A 14,016-nucleotide genomic window follows, 5' to 3' on the forward strand; every position below is an offset into this window, starting at 1 on the left:
TTGTTCGATACCCGTCCTGAGCACTAGGTATTTTCTCGACTGTTTCTCTGGTGCGGTCTATGACTTTTAGAAAACGATATGCAAGTGACTCTTTTCTCACCGTGTATATAGTGGTACGCAAATTTCTACAATGCAAATTTCTACAATACTCTCAAGGCCGGTTAGCTCAGTTGGTTAGAGCGTTGGCTAATAACGCAAAGGTCGCGTGTTCGATACCCGTACTGTCAAAGACATATTTTAACGACTGTTTCTATGTTGCTGTCTATTTCGTTTAGACAACTTTTTTAAATTGAGACTTAACCTTGGATAAAGTAAAGATAATAAAATTCCCAATTTATCACACAAGGCCGGTTAGCTGATTTGCTAATAAATCGAAGGTCGTTTGTTCGATACCCGTCCTGAGCACTAGGTATTTTCTCGACTGTTTCTCTGGTGCGGTCTATGACTTTTAGAAAACTATGTGCGAGTGAGTTTTCTCACCTTGTATATAGTGGTACGCAAATTTCTACAATGCACATTTCTACAATACTCTCAAGGCCGGTTAGCTCAGTTGGTTAGAGCGTCGTGGTAATAAAGCGAAGGTCGCGGGTTCGATACCCGTACTGGCCAAGACATATTTTAACGACTGTTTCTATGTTGCTGTCTATTACGTTTTGAAAACTTTTTTAAATTTGAGACTTTGCCTTGGAGATAAAGATAATCAAATTCCCAATTTATCACACAAGGCCGGTTAGCTGATTTGCTAATAAATCGAAGGTCGTTTGTTCGATACCCGTCCTGAGCATTAGGTATTTTCTCGACTGTTTCTCTGGTGCGGTCTATGACTTTTAGAAAACTATGTGCGAGTGAGTCTTTTCTCACCTTGTATATAGTGGTACGCAACTTTCTACAATGCACATTTCCACAGTACTCTCAAGGCCGGTTAGCTCAGTTGGTTGAGCGTCGTGCTAATAACGCGAAGGTCGCGGGTTCGATACCCGTACTGGCCAAGACATATTTTAACGACTGTTTCTATGTTGCTGTCTATTACGTTTAGAAAACTTTTTTAAATTGAGACTTTGCCTTGGAGATGAAGATAATCAAATTCCCAATTTATCACACAAGGCCGGTTAGCTGATTTGCTAATAAATCGAAGGTCGTTTGATCGATACCCGTCCTGAGCACTAGGTATTTTCTCGACTGTTTCTCTGGTGCGGTCTATGACTTTTAGAAAACGATATGCAAGTGACTCTTTTCTCACCATGTATATAGTGGTACGCAAATTTCTACAATGCAAATTTCTACAATACTCTCAAGGCTGGTTAGCTCAGTTGGTTAGAGCGTTGGCTAATAACGCAAAGGTCGCGTGTTCGATACCCGTACTGGCAAAGACATATTTTAACGACTGTTTCTATGTTGCTGTCTATTTCGTTTAGACAACTTTTTTAAATTGAGACTTAACCTTGGATAAAGTAAAGATAATAAAATTCCCAATTTATCACACAAGGCCGGTTAGCTGATTTGCTAATAAATCGAAGGTCGTTTGTTCGATACCCGTCCTGAGCACTAGGTATTTTCTCGACTGTTTCTCTGGTGCGGTCTATGACTTTTAGAAAACTATGTGCGAGTGAGTCTTTTCTCACCTTGTATATAGTGGTAGTTAACTTTCTACTATGCACATTTCCACAGTACTCTCAAGGCCGGTTAGCTCAGTTGGTTAGAGCGTCGTGCTAATAACGCGAAGGTCGCGGGTTCGATACCCGTACTGGCAAAGACATATTTTAACGACTGTTTCTATGTTGCTGTCTATTACGTTTAGAAAACTTTTTTAAATTGAGACTTTGCCTTGGAGATAAAGATAATCAAATTCCCAATTTATCACACAAGGCCGGTTAGCTGATTTGCTAATAAATCGAAGGTTGTTTGTTCGATACCCGTCCTGAGCATTAGGTATTTTCTCGACTGTTTCTCTGGTGTGGTCTATGACTTTTAGAAAACGATATGCAAGTGAGTCTTTTCTCACCGTGTATATAGTGGTACGCAAATTTCTACAATGCAAATTTCTACAATACTCTCAAGGCCGGTTAGCTCAGTTGGTTAGAGCGTTGTGCTAATAATGCAAAGGTCGCGGGGTCGATACCCGTACTGGCCAAGACATATTTTAACGACTGTTTCTATGTTGCTGTCTATTTCGTTTAGACAACTTTTTTTAAATTGAGACTTAACCTTGGATAAAGTAAAGATAATCAAATTCCCAATTTATCACACAAGGCCGGTTAGCTGATTTGCTAATAAATCGAAGGTCGTTTGTTCGATACCCGTCCTGAGCACTAGGTATTTTCTCGACTGTTTCTCTGGTGCGGTCTATGACTTTTAGAAAACTATGTGCGAGTGAGTCTTTTCTCACCTTGTATATAGTGGTACGCAACTTTCTACTATGCACATTTCCACAGTACTCTCAAGGCCGGTTAGCTCAGTTGGTTAGAGCGTCGTGCTAATAACGCGAAGGTCGCGGGTTCGATGCCCGTACTGGCCAAGACATATTTTAACGACTGTTTCTATGTTGCTGTCTATTACGTTTAGAAAACTTTTTTAAATTGAGACTTTGCCTTGGAGATGAAGATAATCAAATTCCCAATTTATCACACAAGGCCGGTTAGCTGATTTGCTAATAAATCGAAGGTCGTTTGATCGATACCCGTCCTGAGCACTAGGTATTTTCTCGACTGTTTCTCTGGTGCGGTCTATGACTTTTAGAAAACGATATGCAAGTGACTCTTTTCTCACCGTGTATATAGTGGTACGCAAATTTCTACAATGCAAATTTCTACAATACTCTCAAGGCCGGTTAGCTCAGTTGGTTAGAGCGTTGTGCTAATAACGCAAAGGTCGCGGGTTCGATATCCGTACTGGCAAAGACATATTTTAACGACTGTTTCTATGTTGCTGTCTATTTCGTTTAGACAACTTTTTTAAATGAGACTTAACCTTGGATAAAGTAAAGATAATAAAATTCCCAATTTATCACACAAGGCCGGTTAGCTGATTTGCTAATAAATCGAAGGTCGTTTGTTCGATACCCGTCCTGAGCACTAGGTATTTTCTCGACTGTTTCTCTGGTGCGGTCTATGACTTTTAGAAAACTATGTGCGAGTGAGTTTTTCTCACCTTGTATATAGTGGTACGCAAATTTCTACAATGCACATTTCTACAATACTCTCAAGGCCGGTTAGCTCAGTTGGTTAGAGCGTCGTGGTAATAACGCGAAGGTCGCGGGGTTCGATACCCGTACTGGCCAAGACTTATTTTAACGACTGTTTCTATGTTGCTGTCTATTACGTTTAGAAAACTTTTTTAAATTGAGACTTTGCCTTGGAGATAAAGATAATCAAATTCCCAATTTATCACACAAGGCCGGTTAGCTGATTTGCTAATAAATCGAAGGTCGTTTGTTCGATACCCGTCCTGAGCACTAGGTATTTTCTCGACTGTTTCTCTGGTGCGGTCTATGACTTTTAGAAAACTATGTGCGAGTGAGTCTTATCTCACCTTGTATATAGTGGTACGCAAATTTCTACATTGCAAATTTCTACAATACTCTCAAGGCCGGTTAGCTCAGTTGGTTAGAGCGTCGTGCTAATAACGCGAAGGTCGCGGGTTCGATACCCGTACAGGCCAAGACTTATTTTAACGACTGTTTCTATGTTGCTGTCTATTACGTTTTGAAAACTTTTTTAAATTGAGACTTTGCCTTGGAGATGAAGATAATCAAATTCCCAATTTATCACACAAGGCCGGTTAGCTGATTTGCTAATAAATCGAAGGTCGTTTGATCGATACCCGTCCTGAGCACTAGGTATTTTCTCGACTGTTTCTCTGGTGCGGTCTATGACTTTTAGAAAACGATATGCAAGTGACTCTTTTCTCACCGTGTATATAGTGGTACGCAAATTTCTACAATGCAAATTTCTACAATACTCTCAAGGCCGGTTAGCTCAGTTGGTTAGAGCGTTGGCTAATAACGCAAAGGTCGCGTGTTCGAAACCCGTACTGTCAAAGACATATTTTAACGACTGTTTCTATGTTGCTGTCTATTTCGTTTAGACAACTTTTTTAAATTGAGACTTAACCTTGGATAAAGTAAAGATAATAAAATTCCCAATTTATCACACAAGGCCGGTTAGCTGATTTGCTAATAAATCGAAGGTCGTTTGTTCGATACCCGTCCTGAGCACTAGGTATTTTCTCGACTGTTTCTCTGGTGCGGTCTATGACTTTTAGAAAACGATATGCAAGTGACTCTTATCTCACCGTGTATATAGTGGTACGCAAATTTCTACAATGCAAATTTCTACAATATCTTCAAGGCCGGTTAGCTCAGTTGGTTAGAGCGTTGGCTAATAACGCAAAGGTCGCGTGTTCGATACCCGTACTGGCAAAGACATATTTTAACGACTGTTTCTATGTTGCTGTCTATTTCGTTTAGACAACTTTTTTAAATTGAGACTTAACCTTGGATAAAGTAAAGATAATAAAATTCCCAATTTATCACACAAGGCCGGTTAGCTGATTTGCTAATAAATCGAAGGTCGTTTGTTCGATACCCGTCCTGAGCACTAGGTATTTTCTCGACTGTTTCTCTGGTGCGGTCTATGACTTTTAGAAAACTATGTGCGAGTGAGTTTTTTCTCACCTTGTATATAGTGGTACGCAAATTTCTACATTGCTAATTTCTACAAGACTCTCAAGGCTGGTTAGCTCAGTTGGTTAGAGCGTCGTGGTAATAAAGCGAAGGTCGCGGGTTCGATACCCGTACTGGCCAAGACTTATTTTAACGACTGTTTCTATGTTGCTGTCTATTACGTTTTGAAAACTTTTTTAAATTTAGACTTTGCCTTGGAGATAAAGATAATCAAATTCCCAATTTATCACACAAGGCCGGTTAGCTGATTTGCTAATAAATCGAAGGTTGTTTGTTCGATACCCGTCCTGAGCATTAGGTATTTTCTCGACTGTTTCTCTGGTGCGGTCTATGACTTTTAGAAAACTATGTGCGAGTGAGTCTTTTCTCACCTTGTATATAGTGGTACGCAACTTTCTACTATGCACATTTCCACAGTACTCTCAAGGCCGGTTAGCTCAGATGGTTTTGAGCGTCGTGCTAATAACGTGAAGGTCGTGGGTTCGATACCCGTACTGGCCAAGACATATTTTAACGACTGTTTCTATGTTGCTGTCTATTACGTTTAGAAAACTTTTTTAAATTGAGACTTTGCCTTGGAGATGAAGATAATCAAATTCCCAATTTATCACACAAGGCCGGTTAGCTGATTTGCTAATAAATCGAAGGTCGTTTGTTCGATACCCGTCCTGAGCACTAGGTATTTTCTCGACTGTTTCTCTGGTGCGGTCTATGACTTTTAGAAAACGATATGCAAGTGACTCTTTTCTCACCATGTATATAGTGGTACGCAAATTTCTACAATGCAAATTTCTACAATACTCTCAAGGCTGGTTAGCTCAGTTGGTTAGAGCGTTGGCTAATAATGCAAAGGTCTTGTGTTAGATACCCGTACTGGCAAAGACATATTTTAACGACTGTTTCTATGTTGCTGTCTATTTCGTTTAGACAACTTTTTTAAATTGAGACTTAACCTTGGATAAAGTAAAGATAATCAAATTCCCAATTTATCACACAAGGCCGGTTAGCTGATTTGCTAATAAATCGAAGGTCGTTTGTTCGATACCCGTCCTGAGCACTAGGTATTTTCTCGACTGTTTCTCTGGTGCGGTCTATGACTTTTAGAAAACTATGTGCGAGTGAGTCTTTTCTCACCTTGTATATAGTGGTAGTTAATTTTCTACTATGCACATTTCCACAGTACTCTCAAGGCCGGTTAGCTCAGTTGGTTAGAGCGTCGTGCTAATAACGCAAAGGTCGCGTGTTCGATACCCGTACTGGCAAAGACATATTTTAACGACTGTTTCTATGTTGCTGTCTATTACGTTTTGAAAACTTTTTTAAATTGAGACTTTGCCTTGGAGATGAAGATAATCAAATTCCCAATTTATCACACAAGGCCGGTTAGCTGATTTGCTAATAAATCGAAGGTCGTTTGTTCGATACCCGTCCTGAGCACTAGGTATTTTCTCGACTGTTTCTCTGATGCGGTCTATGACTATTAGAAAACTATGTGCGAGTGAGTCTTATCTCACCTTGTATATAGTGGTACGCAAATTTCTACATTGCAAATTTCTACAATACTCTCAAGGCCGGTTAGCTCAGTTGGTTAGAGCGTCGTGCTAATAGCGGGAAGGTCGCGGGTTCGATACCTGTACTGGCCAAGAAATTTTAACGACTGTTTCTATGTTGCTGTCTATTACGTTTTGAAAACTTTTTTAAATTGAGACTTTGCCTTGGAGATAAAGATAATCAAATTCCCAATTTATCACACAAGGCCGGTTAGCTGATTTGCTAATAAATCGAAGGTTGTTTGTTCGATACCCGTCCTGAGCATTAGGTATTTTCTCGACTGTTTCTCTGGTGTGGTCTATGACTTTTGGAAAACGATATGCAAGTGAGTCTTTTCTCACCGTGTATATAGTGGTACGCAAATTTCTACAATGCAAATTTCTACAATACTCTCAAGGCCGGTTAGCTCAGTTGGTTAGAGCGTCGTGCTAATAACGCGAAGGTCGCGGGTTCGATACCCGTACTGGCCAAGACATATTTTAACGACTATTTCTATGTTGCTGTCTATTTCGTTTAGACAACGTTTTTAAATTGAGACTTAACCTTGGATAAAGTAAAGATAATCAAATTCCCAATTTATCACACAAGGCCGGTTAGCTCAGTTGGTTAGAGCGTCGTGCTAATAACGCGAAGGTCGCGGGTTCGATACCCTTTCTGGCCAGTATTTTCTTTTTTCTCGTGTGGGACACGCGCCTCCTGTAAACTGGCTTCCTTCAACACGGAATCTCAAGTCAAGCGGTTTGTAACTTTGTATTTTGAAATTCGGAGCGCTTTTTCCCGCTCAAAATTCGGGAGATTGTTGATATCCTCTGTTATAACACTCCTACGTAATTTTTCAATGCCTGTTGCTAAAAAATATTTCCTGTGTACTTTTTTTTCTTTTCTCTTGTGCTAATGAGCGATCGCGTCTATGTCTAAATAAGAACTAAATATCTTTCATGAAGACGAGAATACCACAACAGGTTCTATGGTGTAATGGTTAGCACTCAGGACTCTGAATCCTGCGATCCGAGTTCAAATCTCGGTAGGACCTGCCTGTCTTTTGCGGCTGAACCCACTAGTTTAGACTTTGAAGGTTGATTTCTGTGTAACACAACTATAGATTCTGTTGTGAAAGTTACATTGTATTCCTAAACAATTAACACAATAGCTCACACACTACTTATTAAAGCCGTTTAGAACATATTTCAATACAGTTGTATTCAATCTGCCTTTTATAGTGTCTATTCATTTTGTTTTCAGTGTAAAGGTATATAATCCTTGAGCAGAAAAAAACTAAATGAAAACAGTGACATATCCTTTACAATCCAACACATTTTTATTGAACTACATATACTGTGTACGCTTCAGGTGGTGCCTAATAAACAATACATATACTGCAGTGTTCCCCAACTGACAGCCCGTGAGCTGAATTTGACCCGCGGGTGGTTTTATTTGTCCCCTCAAGTTTTCTTAGCAAAAAAAAATATATTTTTTCAGAGTTGGACATAAAAGACTGTAAAAACACCAGGAAATCATCTCAAAGTTATTTTAATTTTGGAAATATGTTCCCAAGTATTCCCACATATAATAGAGAGACAAGTGATCATACACACATGTAAGCAAGGTTTGAAATGATTGAGTCAAATATGATATATTTTGGGTCTTGTTGCGGTCAATTTGCAGTCTACTAATTATTCGTAATTATGTTCCAGCCCCCCGACCATCCGCTCAACAACAAAAAAAACGTCTGCGGCGGAATCTAATTGATGACCCCTGGTATATACTGTGTATGTTTCAAGTGGTGCCTTACAAAAAAGTCACAATTATTTCACTTCTTCTTCTTCTTTTTCTGCTGCTGCTTGGAGGCTACTGCCCCCTGTTGGTTAGAGCTGGAGGCCTTCTCCCTGAGAGAGAAAAAACATGAGAAGTCTGGTACACTTCTTCATCAAAGTAAGCACAACTTCAATTGTAAAAGGGTTATTGTTTTCATGATTAGACTAATGTATAATACACACATGAAACGAGCATCATTATATCTGGTTCTCACTAGATCACAAGGATGTTTTGTTCATTTTGGAAAGAAAAAACTAAAATGTGCTTGCGGGTGTAACCAAAAAAGATATCCGTCTGAAAGTGAGGTGTCATTTATATGGAACTTGAATGGTGTGTAAACTTTATAAAACCCCTAGACCCCTTTCCAGGACACAACACACTGACGTCACGCACAGATGCACACGACTCTTGGCTGCAGTAAGAAAATCCTCCCCATCTGCGCCCATTCAACAGCCTAGAATTACATTTGTATTACTTCTAAACAAAATCACTGTTTAGGGTTCTCATACGCTTACAATTATGTTTTGATTCTTGCTTGAACAGTCGCTAAGATGATATTTGGTTGTGATCTTTGCAAAATAACTATTTTGGATGCAGCAGTTGTTAGCTAGTATGCTAACAATCATTGACGTAGGCTGTAGCAAAAGCTAACCAAAAAGCCATTTTACTGGTTGAAGTTGAAGTGTTTTTTAAAGTATAATGCAGTTGATTTGTGATGATGACACAAACTTTATATGAAGCAGGACATTCATACAAGGCTTAAAATCCTATTATAATCCAAAAGTAGTGTCAAGTGCACTTTTGTAAATAGAAGCATTTTTTGCTGGTGTTCAATAAGAACTCCCCCATGTTCTGCCACCGACTTGCGCGCATCGCACTCATGCATGTTTGCAGACACAGAAACGGGTCTATAGAACCCTGAAGAAAAATCTTGAGGTGTCACTTACTTTGTTTCCTGGTTCAAGATGACAACATCCTCTTCCTCGCTGCCACTGTCTGAGATGACCACCACATCACCTAGGAAACACAATCACACATTCACAATAAGATGTAGTTTATTTATCTATTAACTTAGAGAACAGAAATGTGCCTTTATGCTCACAACCCAACACCCCCCACGGAGGGGCTGGAGGAAATGGGTCAGCAGCAGCACAGCGCTCCCTGGAGCAATTGATGAATACATTCCATTTTTAGCCTGGTTCCAGATCATTTTGTGCTGTCTTGCCATTTTTGTAGCCTGGTTCCAGATCTGGGACCAGGCTAGTCAGTTTCACTCACATAAGGAAAACAAAACTTAGGCAAATAGACAAATAGTTACCTTTCCCCTTCTCCTCCTCCCCATGTCCCTCTTCCAACTCCATGGTCTCCTCCTCTTCCTCTTCCTCTTCCTCTTCCTCCTCCTCCTCCTCCTCCTCCAGTCCCCAGGAGCTCTCTAGCCCCTCCCCCACCTGGCCTGTACATGGGGCAGTTAACACTGGAGAGGGAACGCTGTCACACGGTTGGTTAAGGACTAGAGTAAATCATGGATCAGTGGCATTGAGATAAAAGGCAACAAGAATGCAGGCTCACTAACTCACTCACTCACCCACAAACAATAACCCCCCCCTTGGAGAAAATTAAGTATTCTACTACTAATTTATTCGGAGTAAATTCAAGACTTTCTTTGAAGGGATACGTTTGGGGTGGGAGCTCTGCTCTCTGGACGATCTCATTGGCCTTCTCCTTGACGTCAGTCATTTCCACAGGTGATACGTCTGTTTTCAGCGCTGTGATTCGCTCCTGGGGCAACGACTCTGCGAACCCAAACTTACCCCCAGTTTTTCTGAAATAACAGATATTCAAAAAGAGAAAACTTTATTGGAATCCCAAAATGAAATGACGCTGCAGTAGCAGCAGTACAGATACCAGTCACAGAGGTCTATATAAACGGTTTCCACTAGATAGCACAGCCACAAAGTCAAAATTCATGTTAGGAGACTTAGTTGACGTGACACACCTGGCTTTCTTGTCGTTCTCCAAGGCTTTGTTGATGAGCTCTGTGATCTCTGACACTTTCACACTAGCGATCTTACTGCACCTGAGGACCTGTACACACACAGCATGCTTTAGAGATACAATTCAAAGTGAAGTAGCTAGTGTAGGCTAGTAGCCATCGTCAATATTATCGCCCCCTGGCCTACCAAAGCCATGGTTCTGATATCTAGACCAGTGTTTAGCATGCTGATTTGCGGGTAAAAAGTGTCGTTGTGGACGATGGTTGGCATCCCGTGTCTGCCCGTACAGGGACAAGGATCCAGAGTTGCATTAGCTCCCCAGTACCCACCTGGTCTTTGACTAGTTGGCTGTATCTCTATGGCTCCCCAGTACCCACCTGGTCTTTGACTAGTTGACTGTATCTCTATGGTTCCCCAGTACCCACCTGGTCTTTGACTAGTTGGCTGTATCTCTATGGTTCCCCAGTACCCACCTGGTCTTTAACTAGTTGACTGTATCTCTATGGCTCCCCAGTACCCACCTGGTCTTTAACTAGTTGACTGTATCTCTATGGCTCCCCTGTACCCACCTGGTCTTTGACTAGTTGACTGTATCTCTATGATTCCCCAGTACCCACCTGGTCTTTGACTAGTTGGCTGTATCTCTATGGCTCCCCAGTACCCACCTGGTCTTTGACTAGTTGGCTGTATCTCTATGGCTCCCCAGTACCCACCTGGTCTTTGACTAGTTGGCTGTATCTCTATGGTTCCCCAGTACCCACCTGGTCTTTGAGCAGCATGATGCCTCCACTAGACTGGATGGAGCAGATCTCTCTGTGTTTGTTCATGGCTATCATCAGCAGGCCGTCCATCACACGCTCCTCACGCTCACACGGGTCAACCAACAGGTAGGTCCTGGAGGAGGAGGAGGAGGAGGAGGAGGAAGAGACAGAGAGGGCAGAGGTGATATGAGATAGGACATAGAGAGAAGATAGTAGAGAAGATGGAAGAGAACAGTGGAGAGAATGAGAACAGGCGAGGAAAGGGAAGAGAGGCAGAGAGAGAACTTCAATGGCATCCATCACTGTCTGATAGTGATATCAAACGTACAGGTGATCTTATATAACCTGGATGTACCCTTGTTGGAAGAAGGAGAAACTGACACAGATGGGCATGTGGTAGATGCTGAGGGGAATGGGGTCTCTCTCCTCCGTACTGTACTGTGGAACAAAGGAACAGACCCATAAAGGGTTCAATCATTATAAAGCACATTAACCCCATCAGGGTTGTGTTCATTAGGGCATGCAACAGAAAACATTTGTTAAACCTTTTGCAACACGTGACAAAAATTTAGTGTGTCTTATTGGACAAATCCAGGTGGTCCCTCCCTGTTTCAGTCAGTTTGGTGCCTAATGAACACTACCCAGGGGTGTAATCAATGTCAATGACTGTTGCCATGGCATTTGTTGTCGGTAGCGTCGCCCCACCCCTCTCCTCACCACGGTGACCTCCTCTCCTTGGATGCCTACATCGGGGCGTCTGAAGTGACAGAGAGCCGTAATGGCAGCAATGCTGGCAGCGTCCATCAGGTTACCATCGTGGTTCAGCAAGTGGATGTCCACCCTAATCTGCCACACCTGGAGATACACAGATACACTCTAATTACACACAGGTATAGATCTGTACCACACCTGGAGAGATAGACAGGTAGATATAGACATTATAGATCTGTACCACACCTGGAGAGATAGACAGGTAGATATAGACATTATAGATCTGTACCACACCTGCAGAGATAGACAGGTAGATATAGACATTATAGATCTGTACCACATCTGGAGAGATCGACAGGTAGATATAGACATTATAGATCTGTACCACACCTGGAGAGATAGACAGGTAGATATAGACATTATAGATCTGTACCACATCTGGAGAGCTAGACAGGTAGATATAGACATTATAGATCTGTACCACATCTGGAGAGATAGACAGGTAGATATAGACATTATAGATCTGCACCACATCTGGAGAGCTAGACAGGTAGATATAGACATTATAGATCTGTACCACATCTGGAGAGATAGACAGGTAGATATAGACATTATAGATCTGCACCAAACCTCAGAAGACCGGTAGATATACACTGAGTGTACAAAACATTAAGAACACCTTCCTAATATTGAGTTGCACATTTACATTAGTCATTTAGCAGACATTCCTTTCCAGAGCAACTAATAATTAATGCATTCCACTAAAATAGGTAAGAATTCAACCATATATGAATGTTCTTTTGGGGACAATTCCAATTCAATTCCTGTCAATTCAGGAAGTAAACTGAAATTCCAATTCTCTTCAATGCTTTTCAGTGAGGAACATTTTAAATTGGAATTTGGCTTACTTTCTGAATTGACTGGAATTTAAATCGAACTGACCCCAACCCTGTTGGGGACTTTCGTTCACAGCCTTTATACCAAACACGGAGATCTGGCATGCCAAACTTCAGGTGTGTGTTTGTGTTTGTGTGTACCTTCTCTCCAGACACCACACACAAAGACTCTGTGTCTATACACTTGGAGTTCCTGAGGCATCTCTCCAACTGTCTGTTCAGCTTCACTAACAGCTCTGACTGCCTAGAGAGAGAGAGAGAGAGAGAGAGAGAGAGAGAGAGAGAGAGAGAGAGAGAGAGAGAGAGAAAGAAAGAGAGAGATGGGGGCGACAACCACGCAAAACAATTTTTTTTCTCCTGTGATTGTTAAGATGCAATTTACACTAGCCATATTCACATAACCTGTCATATGTGTAGTAAAAAACATAGTAGGACTCTTACCTGCCAGTCTCAAATGCTGGTGAAGCCATGGGAGACAGCTCAATGTTGAAGAACATGATTCCTTCATTCGGTCTATTCTCTTTCGGGGTAATGAGCTCACAGGACACCTGGGCCATGATCCTGAAGGTCAGGAACACACAAATTTACTCTCAATCCTAAACGGACCGCCCTAGCTCCTACCACCGGCACCTATGCTGCTTTATAGATCTGAAAGGATGGATGGGGTATATGGCAAAACAATTCTGCCAAGCCAATCAGACAGCAAGGTACAGCTAACAATGCCATAATTATATCCAGTCCTTTCAGATTCATGCAAACTTCGTGCAAGGATGCTAACTCAGCTAAGAATGGCTACTACAGTGGTTGTCAACCATTTTCGGTTACTGTACACCAAGTACATTTTGCTCTGCCTGGAGCACCCCGTCATCTGCATTTGACCAGTAAGCCTTTGGTCTTTTCAAGTAGCCCCTTTGGATAGGCCAGTACCCTCAGCGGACCTAGTACCCCTGGTTGAAAACCACTGCTCAACTGTACTTTCTTTGCTGTTAGGCTTCCTCCAAAGGGATGAGCACTCACCTCGTCTTCCCCAGGTCAACAAAGCAGCATCCATAATCTGTCCCGAACGAGATCTTGATGCTCCTGTAGTCATAGGTCTGTCTCCCATCCAAGCGCTGGAGGGACAAATGATTGAATGAGATTATCTATCGTAAATATATAGCTAATCTAGCAATTATGTATCCATAGATAGTTAGCTAGCAAGCTCAAGTTCACAACAGGTTATGTGCAGTGACCTAGAACTCTAACAAACTCTGAAACGTTAGATAGAGATAGATACAGTACAATATTTTAGTTTGGGTTCCCACATCCAAGTTGGCCACTTATGCCAGCTAACTAACATATCTGGCTATCTCAGCTAGGACGTTTCATTCACATGCAAGCCTACACAAAATGCACATCAGCTACCTTTTTCTCTTCAATAGCTTTGAGTAAAAAATCTCGCTCGCAGTTTGATAACGGTGTATCTCTCATGTTGGCTGTCTATTAATTGTATATTGATATACCGGTGTCTTTTTTGCTAACATGTGTTCACGTTTCAAGAATCGTCAACATTCGTGAACTCTGCTCCGGAAGAGCAATATAGAAGTTATCACAATAAAAGTCATACA

At 41.4% G+C, this 14,016-nt stretch overlaps 1 protein-coding gene and 5 non-coding genes across 6 annotated transcripts; 5 read left to right on the forward strand and 1 right to left on the reverse strand.

Annotated features, from left to right (window-relative positions):
• The first annotated feature begins 916 nt into the window (after positions 1–916).
• trnai-aau lies at positions 917–989 on the forward strand. Its single transcript has one exon. It is a non-coding gene; the product is annotated as a tRNA-Ile (tRNA).
• A 1,452-nt stretch (positions 990–2,441) lies between these two features.
• Positions 2,442–2,515, forward strand: trnai-aau. Its single transcript has one exon. It is a non-coding gene; the product is annotated as a tRNA-Ile (tRNA).
• Positions 2,516–3,583: 1,068 nt separating this feature from the next.
• trnai-aau lies at positions 3,584–3,657 on the forward strand. The gene has a single exon. It is a non-coding gene; the product is annotated as a tRNA-Ile (tRNA).
• Positions 3,658–6,628: 2,971 nt separating this feature from the next.
• Positions 6,629–6,702, forward strand: trnai-aau. Its single transcript has one exon. It is a non-coding gene; the product is annotated as a tRNA-Ile (tRNA).
• Positions 6,703–7,193: 491 nt separating this feature from the next.
• On the forward strand, positions 7,194–7,265 carry trnaq-cug. Its single transcript has one exon. It is a non-coding gene; the product is annotated as a tRNA-Gln (tRNA).
• A 481-nt stretch (positions 7,266–7,746) lies between these two features.
• exosc9 (exosome component 9) lies at positions 7,747–13,980 on the reverse strand. The gene is made up of 12 exons (XM_045208258.1): positions 13,814–13,980; positions 13,427–13,521; positions 12,851–12,970; positions 12,551–12,653; positions 11,520–11,657; positions 11,158–11,240; positions 10,803–10,935; positions 10,044–10,132; positions 9,723–9,869; positions 9,366–9,535; positions 8,995–9,064; positions 7,747–8,118 (listed from the first exon to the last, which is right to left on the reverse strand). Exons 1-12 carry the CDS (start codon positions 13,877–13,879, stop codon positions 8,043–8,045), a joined length of 1,290 nt encoding a protein of 429 aa, XP_045064193.1. The 5' UTR covers positions 13,880–13,980; the 3' UTR covers positions 7,747–8,042.
• Between the last annotated feature and the right edge of the window lie 36 nt (positions 13,981–14,016).

Source organism: Coregonus clupeaformis, chromosome 27 (genome assembly GCF_020615455.1).
Source record: "Coregonus clupeaformis isolate EN_2021a chromosome 27, ASM2061545v1, whole genome shotgun sequence".
Taxonomy (NCBI): domain Eukaryota; kingdom Metazoa; phylum Chordata; class Actinopteri; order Salmoniformes; family Salmonidae; genus Coregonus; species Coregonus clupeaformis.